The sequence below is a fragment of the Lactuca virosa genome, chromosome 5, assembly GCF_052849685.1.
Source record: "Lactuca virosa cultivar CGN04683 chromosome 5, Lactuca_virosa_CGN04683_v6, whole genome shotgun sequence".
NCBI lineage: Eukaryota > Viridiplantae > Streptophyta > Magnoliopsida > Asterales > Asteraceae > Lactuca > Lactuca virosa.
This window is the reverse complement of record NC_136430.1, coordinates 237,914,604-237,937,664: the sequence shown is the minus strand read 5'-3', so window position 1 is coordinate 237,937,664 and position 23,061 is coordinate 237,914,604. Positions and strand designations below refer to the sequence as shown.

Here is a 23,061-nt window from a genome sequence, read left to right as displayed (position 1 = left end):
AATAGTATGGCCATAAAACTCACAAGTAGATAACAACGATATATTTACGTTGTAATATACTTTTTCATGAACAATCTCAAAGGATATTAACTATGTGATTACTTAATATGTATAAAAGGGTTAGACAAAATTGAATTCCGGTAGACAGTGGAATGTGTGACTTCCGCCTTACTTCCTGTTCATTGTTTAAATGTGGGCTTAGGGCAGATTCACCCATTCAACTGTCTGTTCGATCTCGGTTTTGTACAACTCGTATGTATTAAGTAATCATAGGAGGGTAGTATCGTCGCATCAGATTTCTAGAACAAAGCAGTCTTCAGCCAGTTTAACTTATCAACAAAACTAGATAACATTACAGTAAGTATAGTATTTATACTTGTGCTTTTCGATCATGGAACAACATAGACTACCAGTCGGTTTTATAGAAAATATAGGATTTTCTATGGTAAACATCGTTCTTTTAAGGTAAACAGTTTTCGATAGAACTTTCTGAAAACAATAACATTTATTACCGAAAACAATGTTTCACATATGAGTGAGTGAAACTAGAAACTTATTTATAAAAGGTTTAATACTTCTTATTAAACAAGTATAACATAAAGGACCTCAAGTGGTTAATTCTATAATTCCTTAGTTTATACATCAGAGTTATATATAATTAATATCCAATAGGCAGTGGAATGTGTGACTTCCGCCTTATTTCCTGTTTGGTTGTGGGCTTAGAGCAGATTCACACATTTAACTTTCCGTTCGATATTAGATTATATATAGCTAGTATAAACTAAGCAATTATAGAAGGAACTATTGTGGTTACCAATTTACTAAAGAAAATATATGATTTTCTTAAAGAATATTTTCATCAAATGTCAAAGAACTATTACAGTTAACTCCGTAAGCACCTAGTGAATACGTCAGGGTTATATACAATGAGGATCTAACAAACAATGAAATGTGTGACTTCCGCCTCATTTCTGTTCCTTGTTTGGTTGTGGGGTTAGGTCAGATCCATATAATTCATTGTATGTTTGAATAGGATTGTATATAACTTGTATTCATTAAGTACTCATAGAAGGAATTGTAAGAGTCATTTTTACTTATCATTCATCACATCATAAAATATAGGATTTTCTGGAGGAACATGCGAACTTTTCCAAAGAACTCAGACTATACTTTTTATAAAGAAAATACTTATGAACTCACCAGCTTAAATGCTGATCTATACTTTCAAAATAATTTGTATTCACAGGAAACTAGTAGACAGGTACGCGGACTGGGATTCAGAAGATGGAGCATAGTAGCTTCATGTCCTTGTTTTGTTATTTACTTTTGTAGTAAATCTTTTGTGATTTGAATGCAATGTAAACACTTTAATATTAATGCAATGATTTTTGTTACTTTGATTACTATGATGCATGTGTTGTGATATTGAGCATGACGTCCTCTGCCCCCGAACGTTTCCTCCGTTCCGGTTTGGGGGTGTGACAGATTGGTAATAGAGCATTGTTTATAGTGAACTAAGTATATCAACCTATAAAAGATATACAACTATAAATACAATGGGGCCGAAGTACTTTGACTAAAAGTATATTTTTAAAGTATAACAATATCTTTATAAAAGTATACATACATACATATATACATACTAGAACAAGTATCACAAGAAGAACAAAACAAAAGTATTTAAATGTTGGACACTGCGGTCAAACCTGGACAGTTATGTAATCATATCTGGGGTCAATATAGCCTGATCAACCATATTTATTTGAGATATGACCAACATGTGTTTGGGAGTGATGTGGTGTTGCTACAGACTTAAAACTTACCTAACTCTATACACAAAGGATTTTTAGAACAGAACATAAAGTTAAAATACTATAGGAGTATTTTATTATACTATAAGATAACAACAAGTTTAAAACTTACCATGTTCATACCATTAAAATACTATAGGAGTATTTTAGGCACTATAAATAACTTATGTGAAAATTTAAAACACCCTTACTGGTAGGTCTATAATTTTGGAGTGTATACTCCCAAGGTTTTATATAATTGAGATTTTATAGACTTAGAATTTGTGATCTATGCTCTACTTCCTGTTCCTTGTTTGGTTGTGGTTTTAGAGTAGGATCACTTATTCGAAGGTCTATTTAATCTTAAATTATATACAACTTGTATACACTACGCAATTATAGGAGGACCCGGTAAGGATCACCCCATAATGTTTCACTTAATCCCATAGATTCTTTAGACACTTCCATTCTCGCACGACAAACCTAGATAGATGTAACCACTCCATCATAGCATTTAGCAGAGGAGTCAAGGAGGAACAAGAAGAGAATTATGAGGAGGATTCCGAGAAAGGATCAGCCGAAGAAACCAAACGTCTTATGTGTCGCACTAATAACAAATAAACTAAAAATGACCTAGTGAGTTAGTGAATACACTACTCACACTATGTGCTAGGATTATTTCATGTTTCGTAACAGCTGGTAACAGATATTCAATTCACAGAAATTCATTAGAGAGTAGTTACTACTAATTCATAAGTTTATTTTATATAGACTTCCATCATGAATTATTTCAGAACCCTATGAAAGTCGGAACAGGATACACTCAGAACTAGGATAACTTAGTTTAATCAGCATTCGGCTTATAACCACTGTTGTGGACTTATCACCATTTCATCTCGTATTCATTATAGCAAAAGATGCCTCACGGTAGACCTATAAGGCGCGTAGTCAATACCACAACAGAGAATCCACCACTGCCTCCACCACCAAAATACGATCCTGCTGCTTTCCAAGCAGCGGTAACAACCGTAACAACAGCTGATATAATTCAAATCCGCGCAAGTGGTACCAGTGGATCTGGTAGCGGTACCCACCTATCTAACCCCGGAGTGACCCACGGACACCCACGGGAGTGTTCATACAAGGACTTCATGAACTGCAAACCCAAATCCTTTAATGGAAATGGGGAAGTCATTGCTCTGATGCGATGGTTCGAGAAAACAGAATCAGTTTTCGAAATATGTTTGTGCCCAGAAGTGAGCAAAGTGAAGTTTGCTGCCTGCACCTTCTCCGACAGAACCCTAACATGGTGGAATGGCCATGTTAAGTCACTGACCCTATCAGTGGCTAACTCTATGGGTTGAGAGAACCTAAAAGAGATGATGTTGGAAGAATACTGCCCAAGAGGAGAAGTTCAAACGCTGGAGCAAGAGCTACGAGATCATACCATGGCCGGCTCAGACATAGTGGCCTACACTGACAGGTTTAGCGACCTGGCAGCACTGTGCCCGGGGATGGTTACCCCAGAGAGTAAAAAGATAGAAAAGTACATCTGTGGCTTATCTACCAAAATTCAAGGGAATGTTTTGGCTTCTAAACCGACTGCCTTCGATAGCGCCAAACGCCTGGCCCAACGACTCATTGACCATGGAGTCCGCCATGGCGTGGTGGCCACAGTTCTCGAGCCAACAAAGGGAGAGAACTATAAATGAAAGTCGGGGAACAAGAGGAAGGAACGAACAACACAGGAACCCCCACAGGAGCAACAAGTAGATACTGTACACGCTGCCACAACACCTGCCACTCCAGCGCCTGTCAGTCGATATGCTGGAACTCTCCCGAAGTGTAGTAAGTGTAACTACCACCACACCGGATCTTGCCAGGAGATGCAGTGCATGAATTTCCGCAGGAAGGGGCACACTGTCTGTTTCTGCAGGGCGCCGGCACAACCAATCTCCCAAGTCCCCGGAGTAGAAGTGAACCAGGCCTGATATGGGTGTGGTGAGATTGGGCACTACAAGAGGGACTGCCCAATAACGAAGAACTCTGGCGGGGAAGGGCGAGTACTGATGATCACCGCAGGAGAGACTGCCCCGGAACCACCTGTGAACAGCGGTATGTCTTCTAAATAAATTTACTTTAAAAATTAAGATTTTATTAAAAATTTGGGGAAATTAAAAAGTAGTTATAAGTTATTTACTCGAACAAGTCACATCATTCATAAGAGAACTAAAGATCCGTTCAGGTAAACTATGATGGCTTAGTATGTACATCAGGGTTATGTATAACTAAGATCTTTCAGGCTTAGAGTGAGTGATTCTGCCTCATTTCCTGTTCCTTGTATGGTTGTGGATTTAGGGCAGAGTCACTCAGTCGACCGTCTTATTTATCTTAGTTATACAGAACTTGTATGTGCCAAGCGATCATAGTGTACCGAGAAGGATCATAATATTAAGTATCGTCACTTGTTATCAAAGCACTCTTACTGCTAGTACTCGCCTATTGCGGTACGAATTTTTCGCAGTAGTAATAACAAGGGTTAAAACAAAAGGCACTAGAAAGTACACGTAAAACGCACTATCGAATACCTGCAGTATGCACCATGGCTCTAACAAATGTTTCTTTCAAATCGGCCTAACATTAGTTTCTCTAAAGAGTTCTGACGTTGTCATTCGTCATGGATTAGCGTGGTCCTCACCATACCAATTTCATGTGCTCTGAAAATATTTCGCCGTAACCGACCGACTAACGTAACACTCGTCATTCATAACGACAAACCCGACATAGACCTCAGAATCGTCTCTCGTATTCTAAACTCCAAAGTACCCAAGTGAAGAGCACTTTACCCTCCGAAACCTCCTGAAGCATCCTCAACAGACCATTCGAAAATACCGCTCGTGCAGTAAGTCAAGTTCTAGCACAGAGGCTAGGGACGAATACGGCTCACCTATCACTATTGAGTGTATACGCGAGGGTGGTATATAATTATGATTATGCGGATTTAGTATGTATGTTTCCGCCCTATCTCCTGTTCCTTGTTTGGTTGTGGACCTGGGGCAGAGTCGCACATCCGACTGTCTTACCAATCATAATTATATATGACTTGTATACACGAGGTAATAATAGATGAACCAGGTATGAATCTTACCATGAACTTCACGACAAAGCTGTCCAGGACTACAAGTGGACATTATACCATTCGGGAGAACTTAGACAAGTAAACTGAACCCATACGCTCCCTACGGATTAGCACATCAGATACAATAGTGAAGATCCGCAAGAATGCTAAGCGAGGATCAGAATTCACTGGAGATCGAGGAGACCAAATGGAACAGAAGTACAAACATCTTTCCTCAACCCCTGAAGTCGCGCTCAGAAAGCTAATTTCGGGATGAAATTCCATCTAACGGGGGGATGATGTCACAACCTGAAATTTCTGTCCTGTAAAGTCAAACACAACAACCAAATGTCAAATTTATAGGTTTCTAAGCCTAGTATAAGTCTGGGTTGTGTGTTAGGAAGTGAACCACTAAGGAAACGAGTTAGGAGTATTGCATTCGGCCCATAAACCTCATCAAGTGAGTTTCACGGCCGCAAACCATGTTCACGGTCGTGAACCCTCCTTAGGCCGTGAACTCACCATATATATATATATATATATATATATATATATATATATATATATATATGTTTGGGTCATTTATCCTTCACTTCTTCTTTCTTGGCCGTGAACCACCCCATTCTTTCTCAAGTATCATACTCATGAACACCCTTTTCTTCCCTTAAACACTCCTTTTCTTTTGCATCTCTTTGGTATACCACGAAAGGCCTTCAAACACTCACCAATCAACAAGATCTCCAAGTGTTCTTCACATCTTTTGGGCCGTGATCACATCAAGCCCAGTCGTGAACTCTCTTTCATCCTCCTAACTTGCTTTTAACACTCCTTTGGTGAGTTATTCTTTCATCCTAGGTTGTTTGCTAAACACCTTTTGTGGTTAGATTCACTAATTTCATGCCTATATGTATCATTATATGTTATTTAGGACTCGTTTGTACTTCGGGACTTCACTCGTGAAACTTATCATCCTATATCATCTCTTCAATCGAATCTCCAACATAAGGTGAGTTCATACCCCCATGTTTTTCCAAACTTTTAATGTTTTAGGAGGGGAATACAAGAAGAAGACAAAGAATGTTGTGTTTTAAAATATAAATTGCTTATTATGTCTTTCTTACCATTGAACTGTATTTAAAACATGAAACTTATTAAAACATGAAAATAAGCTTATAAACTATAATAAGTATAGTTTAGGGACCAAAAGAAACTTTTTATAAGCTTATCTGTTATTTATAAAAAGGGTTTTCACATTATTACTTGAAAATTCGTTAATCTAGTTTGTGAGACACGTCTTTGGGTACTTACATATGTACTAGTGGAAGACTACCCTTATGGACCAGGGTCTCCTTAAGGGAGAGCATGAGTTTGTGTATAGATCTATACGGGATTGACAATCTCGCACTTTACTGTTAGCTACAGTAGGACCGACAGGTGTACTGGTGACAAAGTCATAAATAATATTGGTGTCCGATACACGTCGTATCTAATAGTATGGCCATAAAACTCACAAGTAGATAACAACGATATATTTACGTTGTAATATACTTTTTCATGAACAATCTCAAAGGATATTAACTATGTGATTACTTAATATGTATAAAAGGGTTAGACAAAATTGAATTCCGGTAGACAGTGGAATGTGTGACTTCCGCCTTACTTCCTGTTCATTGTTTAAATGTGGGCTTAGGGCAGATTCACCCATTCAACTGTCTGTTCGATCTCGGTTTTGTACAACTCGTATGTATTAAGTAATCATAGGAGGGTAGTATCGTCGCATCAGATTTCTAGAACAAAGCAGTCTTCAGCCAGTTTAACTTATCAACAAAACTAGATAACATTACAGTAAGTATAGTATTTATACTTGTGCTTTTCGATCATGGAACAACATAGACTACCAGTCGGTTTTATAGAAAATATAGGATTTTCTATGGTAAACATCGTTCTTTTAAGGTAAACAGTTTTCGATAGAACTTTCTGAAAACAATAACATTTATTACCGAAAACAATGTTTCACATATGAGTGAGTGAAACTAGAAACTTATTTATAAAAGGTTTAATACTTCTTATTAAACAAGTATAACATAAAGGACCTCAAGTGGTTAATTCTATAATTCCTTAGTTTATACATCAGAGTTATATATAATTAATATCCAATAGGCAGTGGAATGTGTGACTTCCGCCTTATTTCCTGTTTGGTTGTGGGCTTAGAGCAGATTCACACATTTAACTTTCCGTTCGATATTAGATTATATATAGCTAGTATAAACTAAGCAATTATAGAAGGAACTATTGTGGTTACCAATTTACTAAAGAAAATATATGATTTTCTTAAAGAATATTTTCATCAAATGTCAAAGAACTATTACAGTTAACTCCGTAAGCACCTAGTGAATACGTCAGGGTTATATACAATGAGGATCTAACAAACAATGAAATGTGTGACTTCCGCCTCATTTCTGTTCCTTGTTTGGTTGTGGGGTTAGGTCAGATCCATATAATTCATTGTATGTTTGAATAGGATTGTATATAACTTGTATTCATTAAGTACTCATAGAAGGAATTGTAAGAGTCATTTTTACTTATCATTCATTACATCAGAAAATATAGGATTTTCTGGAGGAACAGGCGAACTTTTCCAAAGAACTCAGACTATACTTTTTATATTGAAAAAACTTATGAACTCACCAGCTTAAATGTTGATCTATACTTTCAAAATAACTTGTATTCTCAGGAAACTAGTAGACAGGTATGCGCATAGGGATTCAGAAGATGGAGCATAGTAGCTTCATGTCCTTGTTTTGTTATTTACTTTTGTAGTAAATCTTTTGTGAATTAAATACCATGTAAACACTTTAATATTAATGCAATGGTTGTTGTTACTTTGATTACTATGATGCATGTGTTGTGATACTGAGCATGACGTCCTCCGTCCCCGAACGTTTATGCCGTTCCGGTTTGGGGTGTGATAGCTTCCATAGAACTTGTGCAATGCATAAGTCTGTAATTAGTGTGTCAGACGCTTTTGTGAATGGGTACAAATGGGTGTTTAGGTGTGAAATTTGTTTGTGGGATGCTTGTTTCGTTAGATTTTCTAAGGAGTTTGGTATAATTTATGAGTAGTTTATTGATATGTACTTTTAATATTATGACAATTAATGCTATGTACATTCTTTTGGTTTAATATACGAATATATAGTAATTTACTTGATAAATAATTACTTGATGTTGTTACTTGATTAGTAAATATGTTGTGTTGCTAATAAGGGACTAAAAGAGTAAAAGTTTGGAATGATGTTTGAATGATGTTTGAATAATGTTTGAATAATGTGTTTTGGACTTTCAATATTAGTGTTTATATTGTATTGTGAGTATAGTTGTATGTAGCAAATGGTTGTTCCTTCCTAGTATTAAATACATACAAAATACAATTGTAAATGCATAAACATACATGTATTTTATTTTGGATTTGGTAATTTGGTTTAATATCAACTAGTGGAGAACCCATGCTTTGCATGGGGTAAAATTATAAAGGCATAAACATAGGGACTAAAAGTGGCAACAAAGAAAAAGTATTGTGACTAAAATCAAAGTAAAAAAAGTTACTATAAACATAGGGACTAAAAGTGGCAACAAAAGAAAACTATTGTGTCTAAAATCTAAAGTAAAAAAGCTTACTGTTAAAATCTTCTTCCACTTTTAATATATATATTAATACATGAATATATACTAGTAATTTGGTGAAATGTTAATATAAATGTATTACATTATGGATTATTATTATATATATATATATATATATATATATATATATATATATATATATATATATATATGTTATTTTTGTCTTTTTCATTTCAACAATCAAAAGTCCATTGTTACCTAGCTATAAAAGGTTAACATATTTGAATAATGTGTTTTGACACAAATACCCTTAGTATTCACATATTTGAAATGATTTCAAGGGCAATTTGTTCTTTTTGCACTCTAAATCGTTAAGGCGCCATCATACAACTGACGGCACGCCGGCGTTTCAGTTCTTAAACCATTCAGAACATCTCAACTTTTCCGGACGATAAATCTGCATACAAACACTAAAACCCCCAAATCGTCGAAGGATAATCGTTCTTAAAAACGATTTTCTCCGATAATAGAGACTCCTGTACTCCTCGCGACCAGATCATCATAAAGTAAGTTTTTTTTCCATACCCTGTTACACTGTCTTTCATAGTTATGCTTAATTTTTAAAAAAATAATTGAAATCAACTACTCCAATGTGTATTTTGTAAGTAGAATGTCGAATACTAGAAGTCGTCGTTCATTAAATGATCTCCCACTAGAGATTTTGAGTCGGATATTTGTAGTATTAGGGGCAGAATCTGCGAAAGACATCGTCTCTGCAAGACTTTGGTAATTCTGAATAAACATCAACTAATGAATGTATATTTGATGAAATACAACTTTATTTATTTGTTATTTACTGTGTATTTAAAATTTTGAAGTTCAAAGAAGATGTATGAAGTGGGGGCTGATCCTCAAGTGTACAGAACAACATGCATTGACATGTTTGAAGGAATGGGTCCCAAAAATCTGAAAGCTGATTTATTTATACGCACATGTGCATTGCATAATAACATTGAAGCCATGTTCAGACAAGGAATTGTATGTGTAGTTTCAGTAATTATATGTAATCTATACCATTTATTAATATTTAGTGTCATTGATGTTATATATTGATATTGTTATTATGTCAACAGGATGAGTGCTTTTATTATGGCACTTTTGATTTAGGATTGACTTTGTTGAGACAAGCAGCAGATGAAGATCATCTTGAGGCAATTTATTTGCTTGGAATGATCTACATTTCAAGAGGGCCTCATCAATGTGATGAAGGTATGTATATATGGTATATATGTAAAATAAATTCTATATATAGTTAATTAAGGCATGTTTGTAGTTTGGGGTTAGTATTTAGTTGTGTTGTGTTGTATAATATTTAATGTTGTATTGAAAAGGATACATTGGATTAATTGATGGATATTTTAATGTGTAGGTTTACAATTACTTGATGCCTATTTTGGCTGGGAAGTTTCGGATGATGGGGAGTACACGGGTGTTGTTGATAGTGCCAAAGAGTTGTTGCGGGCTGTTGATGTTGTTCGTAGACTTACAACGAATAACATCACATTCCAATGTAAAGACCCACGTCATTCTGTTAAAGGTGCGTTTTCAATAGGCCATGAAGAGGATGAGGATCGACAAAGATATTGCATGGTTTGTCGTTGGTATGTAGAGTATGGTAGGTTTTGTATATTTCTTAAAAATATAAATGGTTGATAATAGATTGGACATTGAATATTAGTGCTCATATTGTATTGTATATGAAGTTGTATACTACTATAATTTTATTTTGGTTTTATGTTTACATCATTCTGTTAAAAGGGCATTTTAGTCATTTTTGCTTGCTATGTTGTTTGAGTAGGATGAAGTATACGTAAAACCCATGTTATTTTTGTGATGAAGTATAGTTAATGGAATTAAAAATAAGTTTGTAATGAATTCGTTATTAGGGAAAATAATCTACATAGATTATATACTTTAACTTGCCCGGTTTTAAGGGTGTGCAAGAGGTGCAACCGCACAGGACCCGGAAAAAATAGGGCCCGAGTTCTAATAAAATTATATGGTTAATTAGTCATTATATACTATGTTTTTCAAGAAATTATACACAACTTGATTAGCACAACTGGCTTAACCGCGCCCTTTTCTAGCATAAGCTTAAGTTCGAGTCCTCTTGCTAGCAATATCTACTTTTATAATTCATTTTTACATTTTTAGCCATTAGTTTATGCCACATATTACCAATTCAAAAACATTTCATTCAAACCATATCTTACAAATTTCATTGATCATAATAATAATTCATCCATAGAATAAGAAAATTAATTAAGCATACAACATCCCAACAAATGTCGTCACAAATTAGCTACACGTTTTGTTCCATAGCAAAACAAGCAAACGAAATCATATTCCATAGAAGAATTCCCTAGCAAAATACCTACGAATGATACTTACATAGCAAATCAACTATGAAGTTGGTTTCCGTCACAAACTCTGTTGCATAGTAACCACGATAATTAATTCCATAGCAGCAGTACAACAGAAAGTGATTTCGTAACAAATGTCGTTGGAAAATTGCTACGAATTTGTGTTCCATAGAAATATCGGTAGCATAATACCAACGGATATGGAGTCGGTAGCATTTTCCCTAGCAATTCCCATTCTCGCTACCAGAAATAAAATCCGTAGACAATGTGGTAACAACATTGCTATGGAACGCCATTCCATAGCACGATCCATTGCAGATTAACAACAAAAATACATTCCATAGCGACCTTCCCTAGCAAAATCACGTTTTACTTGTAGTGGTACAACACCGATCCATCATTAAGCAATTCATAATCCTTGAACCAAGAGCGATCTTTACACACATTACTCATTGCCCCCGAGTCTATCCACCCTGCATGATCATCTTCCAGAACATAGAATGATTAAGGAATAAGTGTTGCATGATATATAACAAAAGAAGTTATAATTTCAGAAATAAAATGCTGACCTTGTGGTTTTTGTCCTTGATCATTAGATCCTTGTCCAGAAGTGCTTGCACCATTTTTTTTCTTCTTCAAACGATAATCTCGCTTCATGTGACTGGGTTTGTTGTAATTCCAACTCACAAGTTTTGCTTTCTTGTTTGAACCCTTATTATGGTCACCTTTCTTCTTCATATTTCCTTTTTTATTTTTCTGAGGTTTGTCATCTTCCACCATGATCACTAAAGATCTAGGAACTTCCTTTTCTTTTCCCTTACCACTTTCTTGAGCCTGAATACCCTGTTCAATTATCAAGTGATTGCCAACTTGTACTAGAGATAACTCTTCTTTTGGTGTTTCAGTGTGTGTTTAAAGTCTTTCCAGGATGGGGGTAATATCCCAATAACACTTGAGACAAAAATGGATTCATCCATTTGCATTTTGTGTTGTTCAAATTGGCCCAAAGTGCTCATGAGTTCATTGTACTGTTCCATGATAGGTCTTGAATCCACCATCTTGTAATTGTTAAAATTATGGACAAGAAATTTCTTACTTAAGGCATCCTTTGCCATATATTTTTGGATTCAGGGGTATCCCACATATCTTTTGCAAATTCTTGATTTTGATAGATGTCAAAGAGAAAGTCATACATACTATTTAGAATGTGCTTACGACAGATGTAATTATTATTTTCCCATTTGTATCTTCTTCTGGTGTGTTTAAGGGTTTCATCCTCCATTAGTTCTGGTGTAGGGGTGATCAAAACCTGAAAAACTTTCAGGGTAGTAAGAAGGAAATGCATCTTCTTCTTCCAGCGATGAAAATCAATGCCTTCAAACTTATCCAACTTCCTAAATTTAGAAGTCATGTCTCTAACAGATTCTGCGATTGATATTCTCGCAAATCACAAATTTTGAATGTTAGATTTTGGGATCTTAAGAATATCAATATACTTGGATATTTCTTGGATGGTGATTGCAATCACTTTCCAAAATCTATGATTCGACCCTATAGCCTAGGGTATCACGAAATCAGATTTGGGATAATCCAAGGAATTTCAAATTAGAAGTCAAGCCACTTCTAAATCAGAAACATAGAAAAGTACATTGTTATTTTGTGTTCTTGAGAGAAGAACAAATCAATATATGATTTTCATGTATGTAAGTTCTAACCCTTTTCTGGAACAGAGAAAAGATTCTTATACTAGAGGGAAAAGTACTAAAATGGAATTTCCTCCTTTGGCACCAAAAATCGTTGGTTATTAAGACATAACCAACTCATGGCATCATCATGATACCACTGCCAGGGGCTCTGCCCCTTGGACCCCGCTAGGGGCGCTGCCCCTAGACCACGCCAAGGGGCTGCAGCCCCTTGGAACCTTGCACCCAGGGGCGATGCCCCCGGATCCCCGTATTCTCTCGAGTTCACATTTATCACTCCAAGTGTGCACACCGCACCTCCTATCTCGGTATTCAATGGAGCTCATCCTATCTCATTATTAATAGTAATTCCACCAAAATATGTTGATAACACAAAAATCACCAACATAGATTACTTAAATTTTCCAGATTACTTAATTTTCCTAGATTAAAAGTTAAAACAAAACATATTTTTTGTTTCAAAATTATGTCTGTTAATTCTGAAAAGCTAATAAGGCGGACCTCAAAAATTTCGACCGCACAAATCAAAACTTCAAATATATATATATATATATATATATATATATATATATATATATATATATATATATATATATATATATATATATATATATATATAATATGTTTTTCAATTCACTACATAAATTAAGCATAAGAAACAATGACCTATGATCTTTTGTTAAAAATAATTTGATTAGCATTCAAATTTAATTTAGGGAAATTGAGTAAACTAATAATTATAAAGGAGGATTTTAAAGAAAACAATCATATCTTTTCAGTTTTTGAAAAAAAACATTTTTCTCCGGAATGCCAAATTCTAGGGTAATGTTCATATTTCAGACTATTGTTTATCTTTTTTTCATTTTTTTAATTATTTTATTGTATTTTCAAAGAAATTATTATGTTTTTTTTCTTTTTTGAGATTCCAAATGTTGCATTTGTTAATGTTTAGTTTCACCGTTTTTCAATAAAATGTGTAATTTTATGCAATAATATTATAGTATATAGTTCATATTTCTATGTTTGTTATATATATATATATATATATATATATATAGAGGGCTGGATTAAAATCTAACTCACATCAATTGTGTAACTAAATCCTAGCCATTGGATCAATGAAAAATAAAATCATTTTTGAAAGAATACGATTGCATTTATTATTAATTTTTTTTTTAGAAATTTCAATTTCAATTCTGTTTGAGGGGTAATATGGACATTTTGTCTATCCTTATTTTAGGAAACAAATATAATCAAATCCATATTTTTAAAAATTAGATTTTTTTTTCAAAAGAACACAAACATTCTAAAAGAAACGTTTTTTAAAAAAAATTAAATATTCTTGACATTGTTATTAGAATAAGTTTCGTTCTTGACAGAATTACAAAAAAATATAAGCTACATTTTTTACAGAATACACTATAGTCATTGAATATTTCTGAAAATTTGAAAAAATTAAATAAAAATAATGAACATTCTACTAGATGCTTCATTCTTGAAAGAATACATGGCCAATTCTTGAAAGAATGTCCTTTTTCCGAGTGTGCATCCTTAAATAAATCGATAAAACTATCCATCCCACACATGAAAGGCAACCACCAAATTCTAGAAAACTGCAACGTACCCTATGTGTCCTTGTTTGTGTTCAGATCTCCAAACGACACCAATATCTTGTTACACATTTTGCTCTCAAGAATCAAAATAACGACAGAAAAATTTACCTTGAGTCTTAAACCAAAAATATCATTTCTAAAGCCTACTCATACTAATATATAATACTATAATTATTGATAATTAGAAATAAAGAATATCAGTTTCCTTCAATTATATTCATAGACTCCTAATTTGATCAAACATGAAAAAGACTACACATTATTTTATTAAATAAAGTAATGAAGTGTACATTTCCTCATCAAACACCCTACTAGCTTTCACACCAAAATGGCAGCCCATTGGCTCACCACTAAGGTGAGACCCCATCAACTTTTGATCCCCTTATTCCTAAAACTTACACCACTGATCTGGACCATTTTTCTTTTATTCTATTGCTGCACATGTTCACATCCTATATTTCAACAGTTATCAATTTAACAAAAAATACTAAAGAACGATATATATCATACATACGAAAATCAAACAACACACTCAAAAAGAATTTGAAACTGTGAAAGAAACATAAATCAAAACATATTCAAAAGAAATTGACACCAACACCAAAACCCACAGCCAAACAAACCCAGAATCCATCCACGATACACCTTCAATCAAACTGTAAGTACATAGCCGATTTTCACAATATTAATAATTAAGCATTAAAAAAAGATGATCAGTATGTGACTAAGAGTATGGATTGAATGAAACATACCACATAAAGTGACCAGAAACATTAGAAATCGAAATTTGGAAGGGACTGTTCTTGTCTGTCATCCATCTATGATATCGATTCCATTGATTTTAATGATGGCAGGGTGTTCTTTTGTTATACATACCTACAATCGGAGGAAGAATTGTCTCTTTTTTTGCTGATGAAGAAATAAAAGTAGACGAAATGATGAATTGAAGAAAACGACGACGGGAGCAAGTTTAAAAATACCGTGCTAGGGTTTCAAATTATATGAGATTTTTCCATCAGAGGGTTTTTCGAACCTTAGAAATTTCACGCCAGAGGGAATTGTTTTTTCACCAAGCACTTTTAACAACCATTATTCTACGATTCTCAAATCTGGTTGTTCATTGGTGGTCTGGGATGGTTCTACTACTCTGGTTGTGACAGAATAAGGAGATGAGAGAGAGATTCTCGAGCCTATGAATAGAGACCCTGGCGGCATATGAATTTGACGAAGCAGGAATAACATATCAATACCATAAATATTGGATTCACTATAATGCCACTTACCAAAATTATAGACATTAATTTTAATTTAATTAGTTAATTAATAATCGGATTTACCTTTACCCCTTATCCAGATTTTCAAAATGATGGTGATGAAAATGAGTTAGGCATATATGTTTCTTTATATATATATATATATATATATATATATATATATATATATATATATATATATATATATATATGGGAATGATCAAATGAGAACACCTAAAAGGTTGAGAACGCGAGAACAAATCTGGACCAATCAATATATAAGGGCATATTAATAATTGTATATTTTAATTAAATTAAAATAAAAAAAAATCAATCAGATTCCCTTAAATTTAGGATCAGTTACCAAAAAAGAAAGAAATATTTGATTTTTTACTTTTCATATTAATAGAATATAGAAAACATTTTTATCAAGAAAAAATTTAAAACTAAAAAAAAAAATTAAAATTTTTTTCTTCAAAATAAAAATTCTCCGATTTCATGTTTTTTTTTTTCAAAAAATTACTAGAAATCAAACCCGAAATCATTACATTTGTATTCATAAATGATTTTTTTTTCAAAAAACCTGATACTACTCCAATCATAAATGAATGCACATCAATTTATAATTAATCAAATTCTTTTTTTTAATAAACTGAAATAAAATGAGTGTAAAAATTATCATTTCTTCATAAAAGAATATCTCTATTCATAAATAAATACACACATTCACACGTGATTACACTGCTATTCACAAACGAATACATTGCTATTAACAAATGAATACCATGCTTCACAAATGAATAAAAGAATACCTCTAATCATAACTAAATACACTCATTCACACATGATCTCACTGCTATTCGCAAATGAATACATTTCTATTAACAAAATGAATACCCTGGTATTCACAAATGAATACCTCTCTCACACATTTCATCAAACAGCTTCTGTGCATAACTTTTTTACTTTGAATCTGATTACAGCTTCGTATGGCTATCTCTTCCATCAATTATAAGGGTTGGTATGAGATGAATTTAAACAAAGAAATATAGGGTTGATGTGTAAATGAAGAATAATGGTCTGCAATTCACCTAGAAAAATGAAGAACAAGGCAAGTTAAAATGAAAGTGGCGAACCGGGGAGACTTTCTGGGGCGCTTGTCAAAACTACGATTTAAGCATCAAGAACGTGAATCTGATTACCGTGAATCCAATCTGCAACTTATTCACATGACGAAACTTTGTCAAAACTAAGATTTAAGCATCAAGAACAAAGGGGAATTCGGTGATGATTTTGAAGATCGATCGGGGAGGTGGAGAAGGCAAACCATAGGTGCGGCGGAGGTGAACGGATACGTCTTGGGTGGTGGTGGTTGTTCAAAGGTGGCCAGTGGTAGTGGCAGCGAGTGATGATGACGGCGCACAACAATGGTGGTGATTGTTTTCCTGCTTCTTTTTTTGTTTCAAAATCTATTCTCCTCCGATCAATGATGAAGGCTGGAAAAAAAGGATGAAGGCAGGCGGTGGTGAGATATGAACATCGATGGCAATGGCGGCATAATGTGAAAAAGATGGGGGTGTGCGGCCGGTAATAAAAAAATCAAATAGATTAGGGTTTAGTATGTATTGAAATTGAGAGAAACAACGATCCAATTTAATATCATACCTAAATTATAGAAATTGCCATTTATTTGTATTATTTGGATTTCCTATTATACCCTTATCACCATTTCAAAGTTATATATTTAACCCGTCAGTTTTATAATTTACATAAATGACCCGATTATTAATAGCCCTAGATCTAATTATTTAGAAGGTTATGATCTGTTCTCGCGTTCTCAACCTTTTAGGTGTTCTCATTTTATCCTACTCCTATATATATATATATATATATATATATATATATATATATATATATATATATATATATATATATATATATATATATATATATATATAGGTTTAGGTTCTATGGAAAACAAAAAACCCTAAAAAAACCCCAAAAATCATAAAAATGCATAAAAAAAATACTTAAAGATCACAAAACTTTTTTTTGAATTTTTTTTAATAAAAAATCGCAGCTTTTTATTAAAATTCGCTGAAAATTTCTTTAAAAACCTGCGATTTTTTCATAAAAAATGTCAAAAAAATGTTTTGTGATCTCTAAGTATTTTTTTTATGCATTTTTAGGGTTTTTTTTTTTCCAAATAACCCTTCATATATATATATACTAGTAGGATACCCGTGCGATGCGGCGGCACGGGATAGTTTATTTCGGCGAGTAGTACTTTTTCTGGTTAAAAATTCGACATCCAGTGATCATTTTCTTTTCAACGGTTAACGAATAGTTTATTTTACCGGTCAGCAGATAATTTCTATTCTACAATTAATTTTCTTTGTATACATGTTACAAAAAAACCTTCTGATTGGGATCATTTTTCTTATTAACATGAACAACTAAATACAATTAGTTTAAGTGAGTATAATGACCGAAAAATTAACCGAAACTGATTTAAATTAACCATTCTTAAATAGGTGGTGTGGCTTCTAATTTTGATTTGCTTTCAGATTGTTTCGAAGAACTATTAGCTTTTGTTCTTGATGCCTCTAAACCCTAAACCCTAATAGTAAGTTTTAAGCGACGAAACCGATAAAGCTTATAAAAGTTAAAGACTTTCATGTCAAATTTGGAGAACATTATTCGGGTAAAAGCATAAAAGATTTGGAATCTTAAGAATCTTTTTAGTAAATTTATAAACTTAAGGGAAAAAAATTGATAAAATTTAGACATTAACAAACCTAAAATCATGGTAGGAACAAAATCATAATGTTTTCACAAATTTAAAGACTTTCAAAAACATTTCTTCATGTATTTATTGTCATAACATATTTTCGTCCATTGGAATTATTTTTTGCTTGTGTTGTTTTCATGACTTGTTGGATAGGTTTCATAGTAATTGTTAATATATTTGTATTATTTTTATATGACAATTATAATTTATTACAACATTTTATTTCAAGGCAAAATTATTAAAACATTGTATATAATCTGAGAAAATAGTATATTGTTTAGCTCTAAACATAATTTTTTTTTTTTTGACAAATTTTGTGTATTCTCATTAAATAATAATAATAATAATAATAATAATAATAATCACTGACATAAAAATCAGTAACACTGACGTATATTAACATGTATTATTATTTTATAATGGTTTTATATCCTACAAAATATAATAAAATGATTAAAACCTCTTATAAATACTTAAACACTAAATCACTAATAGTATAATACAATTTTTAAAATTAACTTGGGAATACAAAATTCAACTTATTCAACTTGTTTTATTTAGGTTATTTCAAATTTTTAATTTTTTTTTAAGTTACCAGTTTTACATATGAAAACATATTTTTAACTAAAAAAGCATTTAATGATCATGTAAGATTTTATTAACCATGCTTTTTTCTAGCTTTGACACTAATTTTACCACTTGATTGAGTCCACGTTTTCAGTCAGACCACTTTCTATGAACCAATGTATCTAATTTTTAATGTATACAAATTTTTTAATATATGAATGTTTCATTATTAGTAATTATCATTTATTAAAAGAAATAAATGATTATATACAATAAGAATCAAATAAAAATTACTTCTTTCAAAAGGGATAAACTGAACAGTAAAAAGAGATATGGTACAGCATAAATAAAGAAAGTCAATTGCCTCGTTATCAAATTTTACATTTGTATCTTTCTAAATCAGGAAAATCTTCATCTATGTTATGAATACTCTAAAAATAAATATATTAATTACAATAATATTATACCAACCCTAAGTCAAGCTTTATGATATAAAAAAGCTTGGTAACATTCAAAATCTCTAAACCATGTCAAGAATCTTGATACAGAAAGTACATATGTAAAACTTTATGACTGAAAAGCTGGGAGATCAAAGAACCACATTTCTAGATTCCATTTATCCATCATCATTCTAGGAAACAAAAAAAAATCAACTTGGATGGATTTAAAACTTTCTTTGAACTTTAAGTCTTGTTTGACCTGTTGTAAACAACCAGAAACATATGCAAATTCAGAATAGTGCTCATTGACCTGACATGCATATAAAGGTATAAAACTATCAAATTCATGAATCAGAAACTCCCCACAATTGGTTAAAAGTTGGATTTCAAGTCATTTTCTCTAACGTCCTTTAACTCCTTTCTTTTAAACCTCGATCAACTTCTCATTTTCTGTTATTTTTTATTTCTCGTTTTAAACCTGCAAATGACAAAGCTGTTTCTAACAGCTATCAAAAGATCAGAATTTAGATCCAAACGTTATTGGATCATGTTTACAATTTGTCAATCAATTTTTAGTGATCAAGTTCAAGATACTACCATTTCTCTTGAATCTATAGTTCTTTCATCAAGTTCACTGTAAAACAAAATCATAGTTTTCTTTAAAAGCATACCAAGATCAGTAAAAGCTTCCAAGATCGATAAATTTAGAGTTACTTGAACAAATCAAAGGCCAATCAAAGTTCACAATCACAGTTTCTATCAAAAGCATTGTTTAAATTCCATTCACATTCATTCATGGTACAGTCAAGATCAGTAGATTCAAAGTTAAAAGCTACCTGTCGTTGATTTTTGGTATTTTACTTGGAGCCCTAACTCTACCACCTGGTAAAAAGCCTAACACAAATTTCACACAAAAAATGAGAAAAAAATGTAGAATAAAAGATGTAAATTAAAAGATTAAACCAGATCATTACACAAAAATAAAACCACGTGTTCAAAATTGAAAAACCTGTTTACAACAGCTTATAATCACAAGAAGTGGGTGAAAGGGAAAGGCAAATGGACGTACTTCTTGAAATACTTTCTTTATGGATTTTATAACTGAATATGTAGATCTTGGAGAACCACAACCATTGACAGAAATACGTACAAAACTTAAAAAAACAATGTTGGATGTGAAAATAAGGTAAGAGAATAAGAGACAGAACAAAAAGAGAAAATCTGATTGAAATTCTTACCTCCGGAAAAGAGGAAAAAGAAGATGATGAGTTTGGCATAGTTCGTATTGTAGGGGAGACATAATTGACACAACTGAAGAGTGAAGAGTGCTGGGGATCGAAGCTTAGCATAGTGTTTCAAACCCGACTCCTAAAGATATTCTTTTGACCCAAATAAGCGGAGAGCATTCTGAGCCGGTTTTTAGCCATCATCTTCACCATTGACCCGCTTTATTCAATCATTTCACCATTACGGAATTACCTGTGAAAACTTTCAGGAAAATCGGGAAGCACCATTTCGGTTCAATACAAATTATTGAAATTGCTCATACAATGAAACAACATCGGTATAGAATAATACAATAGAACTGAAAAAAAGCATCACCATCAAAGTCAAGCAACATACAAGAATCAGAAGAACAAACACGTTCAAGAAGGTGAAGAGGATATGAAAAACTCACCAGTAGTAGAGTAGCATAACTTTACATATTTCATTTATGAAGAATAATTATCACCTTCCTAAACCCCCGATTTGTAACCCTCTCTCTACAAACCCCTGAAATCGTGAAGGTCGTCGGCAGGGGTGCTACTGGTGATGATGGATATTGTCCACACAGGAAGAAACTGGATGATGTTTAGGTCACCGGATTTGAGGATAATGTTTAGGTCAAGGTTGATTCAAGGTTAAATAGGGAGCCGATGGTAGATGGCAGTGCTAGTGGCTGGTGCGATGGTGGCCGAGGAAGGCGGTGTTGAAGGATGCGAGATTAACTTAGGTTTAAGGGTGTGAGATTGATAGCGTACCTTTTTAAGGGATTTTAAAACTCAAATTACGCGAATTAAGGATGTTAAATATATATATATATATATATATATATATATATATATATATATATATATATATATATATATATATATATATATATATATATATTCACTAGAGCTTGAGGAATAGTGATGTTTATGTCTTTACAGAATTTAGCCATAAAAGTTTTAGAGATTGGCAAATTTAGTCCCTGCCAATACTGATCGCTTGCCTGCTCTCACCTCCTATGCTTCCAATCAAATGTCTCTTTCTCTATTTCGATCGATACACCCTAAAACCAACGGATGTATCTCTTTCGATCGTGGACGAATCCCACTTTCTCAGCGTCTTTCCTTAAATTCTTTAAATTGTAGTTTTATCATTGAAAAACCTATTCCATGTAAGTACGGTGTACTTTGATTACCCCATAATTTTACTGTCGAACCCTAAATTGGTGCTATGACTGCGTTCCACTATCGGTTGTTTAATTGCATCTCTGAAGTTGATGAAACTTTCTTTCCATCGCCATCACCGATCAGCAATCACGCCACCGCCGATCTTCAAATCCATGATTCATACTAATCGCCCCTTCTGTATCCCTTCAAATAATGGAACAACTGCTCAGAGGTCTTGACTTGAAACTGGCTGATAGAACCATTCGAGCACTAGATGGCGCCAACTTTTGTTTCCTGGTGATACAATGTTTCTTCTTCCTCTCACTTGACACACTTAGGTAACAAAAACGTACAATGGAAATCAATTGTGACCAAGTTTTCTAACTCTACCAACACCTGCTACAAAGGTGTTTCTTTTCTTTCTTAGACCACCCACACACCGTCGACAACTCTTGATTAACGGTCAACACATAGTTCTTTAGGTTTGCTAACTATCGTCATTTCGGTCAATTTCTTTTACCTTTTATTTGTTGTTTTATTCTCATAAATGTTGTGATATGTGGGATTCATATATTTTTTTAATGATGTGTGGACACATATGAATTTTGATTTCACTGGAGATATTTGAAGAACAGAGAATTCGGTTCATATGGGAACCTGAATGTCAAACAACCATTTAGGTATGTGATTATCACTATGTTTGACTAAAGGAATTGGAATCGGTATTATGAAATAAATTAACTTCATATTTTTTGATACGTATAATGAGGTAGTTTGGTTGTTTGACAAAATAAGTGAAGTAAAGGAATTGAATTCCTTCCAAACTTGGACGAAATGGTGAAAGTGAAGCCCATTGATGAAGTATAAGGATTTCAAAGGAATTGAAGTATTGCGTTCCATTTCACAACCAAACCTGCCATGGAATGGAATCTTCAATTCCAATTCTATTCGATTCTTCCAGAATATTATGTAAATGGAATATTGCGTTCCATTTAACTTACTGCACACTAACGAACTATCAAGGCAATTTAACGTAATTTTAGTTTCACTTTAATATTGGACAAACATTCTATGGCTAGTTCGAATACTTCATAATGGTAGGCATTGGATGATGTCACTGAGTGAATAAATCATCGATTTATTTCATCTTTCGTTGGTTATTATCGTCAACTTATATGTGACAATTTCCAATTTTAGTTATGTTCAAATGTGGTTAAAAAGTTAAGAAAGACACACTTTCACATGAAGCCTATTGGTGATTTTTTTTTATCTTGATTCTTATTTTATTTTTTCGATATCTTTGATGTTTTACTATTTTACGC

At 33.1% G+C, this 23,061-nt stretch overlaps 1 protein-coding gene and 1 long non-coding RNA gene across 21 annotated transcripts; both read right to left on the bottom strand.

Moving 5' to 3' along the window:
• Window positions 1-14,502: 14,502 nt before the first annotated feature.
• LOC145116112 (uncharacterized) lies at window positions 14,503-15,534 on the bottom strand. The gene is made up of 2 exons (XR_013711876.1): window positions 15,024-15,534; window positions 14,503-14,927 (listed from the first exon to the last, which is right to left on the bottom strand). It is a non-coding gene; the product is annotated as an uncharacterized LOC145116112 (long non-coding RNA).
• A 3,684-nt stretch (window positions 15,535-19,218) lies between these two features.
• Window positions 19,219-21,378, bottom strand: LOC145117361 (uncharacterized). 20 transcript variants are annotated; one of them, XM_079053657.1, is made up of 5 exons: window positions 20,561-21,378; window positions 20,392-20,476; window positions 20,159-20,216; window positions 19,920-19,956; window positions 19,219-19,828 (listed from the first exon to the last, which is right to left on the bottom strand). In XM_079053657.1, the coding sequence occupies exons 1-5, from the start codon at window positions 20,669-20,671 to the stop codon at window positions 19,766-19,768; spliced, it is 354 nt and encodes a 117-aa protein (XP_078909783.1). In that variant the 5' UTR covers window positions 20,672-21,378; the 3' UTR covers window positions 19,219-19,765. The 20 variants fall into 20 exon arrangements, 5 of the variants coding, with proteins under 5 accessions (XP_078909783.1, XP_078909780.1, XP_078909781.1 ...); XM_079053654.1 differs by having other exon boundaries at window positions 20,392-20,907; window positions 21,001-21,378; XM_079053655.1 differs by having other exon boundaries at window positions 20,392-20,810; window positions 21,001-21,378.
• Window positions 21,379-23,061: the final 1,683 nt, after the last annotated feature.

What these genes read in the sequence shown, in the direction of transcription:
- LOC145117361 (XM_079053653.1), bottom strand. Translation starts at nt 20,671, where the DNA reads ATGCTAAGCTTCGATCCCCAGCACTCTTCACTCTTCAGTTGTGTCAAT. An exon ending in ATACCAAAAATCAACGACAG is followed by an intron (nt 19,957 to 20,158) that starts GTAGCTTTTAAC and finishes TTTGTTTTACAG; the next exon opens with TGAACTTGATGAAAGAACTA. An exon ending in CTATAGATTCAAGAGAAATG is followed by an intron (nt 19,829 to 19,919) that starts GTAGTATCTTGA and finishes ATCTTTTGATAG; the next exon opens with CTGTTAGAAACAGCTTTGTC.